The 1,710-nt window shown below is 57.8% G+C and overlaps 1 protein-coding gene across 1 annotated transcript in view; it reads left to right on the top strand.

Annotated features, from left to right (window-relative positions):
• FAIM2 (Fas apoptotic inhibitory molecule 2) overlaps positions 1–852 on the top strand; it is a 6,364-nt gene extending 5,512 nt beyond the window's left edge. The window contains exons 4-5 of the mRNA XM_010074173.1: positions 47–111; positions 798–852. Coding sequence (XP_010072475.1) covers positions 47–111; positions 798–852 — 120 coding nt within the window. The remainder of the gene's footprint in view (positions 1–46; positions 112–797) is intronic.
• Positions 853–1,710: the final 858 nt, after the last annotated feature.

Here is a 1,710-nt window from a genome sequence, read left to right as displayed (position 1 = left end):
CGGGCTGTCCCCCCACGGGTCACCCTCGGGCTGCCTCTCGTTGCAGGTTTACGCCATCCTGATGGTCCAGCTCCTGGTCACTGTGGTCATCGTGGCTTTCTTCACGTTCTGGTAGGTCTCATGCAGTGGTAACACTTGCTCTGATCTGGGAACAACCTGCTCTGGAATCACCTATTTCTGGGGGTGTTTTTATGCAGAGACCTGAATTTTTTTCCCCGTGTGCTCAAATAGAAAAAATGAAACTGAGGGAACCCTGAGGGGTCCTTTGGTAACTCTGCTGCCCCTCCTGCACGTCCATCGTCCCTTCTGGGCACTCGGCTGCTCGCCCTTGAGCATCGGCTGCGGGGTTTTTCCTCTGGGACCCTCCGAGGCCATCGGATCCCAGCGCCGGGGACCGGGTCACCCCCCGTGCAGATGCCCCACACCGAGCAGCGGCTGTGCCGGCTCGGGTAACCGAGCACCATGGGCATGTGCAGCTCAGGTTCCTCCAGAATAAATAATGAATCACCGTCAGCCCGAGCGCTCCAGCTCCTGAATCACTCCCGGGAGCCGGCAGCGGCCGTTCCCTGAGCGAGCCCGGCTGCGTGGCCGATGGCAGCAGGGCCACTGTTCCCTCTTGACAGGTTGAATTTCTTTCCAGCCGACGGGGAGACTCAGCCGTGGGTTGTTGTTTGTTACCATGTACCCCATGCTGCATCACCCCGTCTGCGTTCCCAGGTTTAATTCAGCAGCAACCTGGGAAATTTTTTGGGTTTTTTCATGCTTTCTGCTCAGCATCCCTTTCCTCTGTCTTGCAGCGAGCCAGTCAAGGGCTACATCCAGACCCACGCTGCCTGGTACTGGGCTTCCTAGTGAGTACCTCCATCCTCTCCTCTGTTCCCAACAGCTCTGGATGGGGCTGTGCTGGCGTGGAGACACTTCCCAAACACTTTTGTATCTTTGCATGGGGAGAATTGCACTCACACGTGTGCAGGGGGAACGGGGGAAATTCAGGGATAACTCTGAGGTGAGAAGGTAGAAAATCTCACCTAAATGAGTCTGAGACACGGGATACGCTGGGTAGCTGCAAATCCTCCCAAAAAGAGGGCTGGCTGCCCCACAAACCAGGGTCAAAGCCAATACGTGAGTTCTGCTGGGGGAGCAAACCAGGGGACACTGGGGAGCGTCCCGGGAAACAGGGCAGACACCCCGATGTGAGACCCGAGCCCGGGGGAGCCCGGAGGCTCGGTTTTGGGTTTGCCCCGCTGAAAGCAAGGAGGTCACTGGGGTTTATATCCCAAGCTTTGGCACACGGCAGGTGGAGGCAATGTCAAGGGGGGGATGCATTGGGAGGGATGAGGATGCTTGAGGGGCTGTCGCGCCGGCCTCTGGGTGCCCAGAATTCGGGACGCCGCTCATTAGCCCAGCCGGGTCCGAGAGGTCAGCTCGGAGGTAGTGCCGGCCGTGTTCCCCGCGTCGGTGATTTGCCGTCGTGCTGTTTCCTGGATGCCGCGTGTGTTAGTGCCGCTCGTTAAGCAGGCAGAGCGCGCGATGCCATTGTCTGCCAACGAGGCCCCGTGAACTTGGCTTTAATTAGTTCACACCCAAATCACGAACTGTGTCCAGGCCCGGAGATGAGACACCAGCTTATATAACGTAAAAAAAACCAAAAGACCCAAAATAGCAGCAATAGAGGGGAACTGGCAGCAGCCCCCCTGACCTTCGAGGAAA

The sequence above is a fragment of the Pterocles gutturalis genome, unplaced genomic scaffold (genome assembly GCF_000699245.1).
Source record: "Pterocles gutturalis isolate BGI_N339 unplaced genomic scaffold, ASM69924v1 scaffold25571, whole genome shotgun sequence".
Classification (NCBI taxonomy): domain Eukaryota; kingdom Metazoa; phylum Chordata; class Aves; order Pterocliformes; family Pteroclidae; genus Pterocles; species Pterocles gutturalis.
The sequence above is the reverse complement of the archived record's forward strand: the minus strand, read 5'-3'. Positions and strand labels throughout refer to the sequence as shown.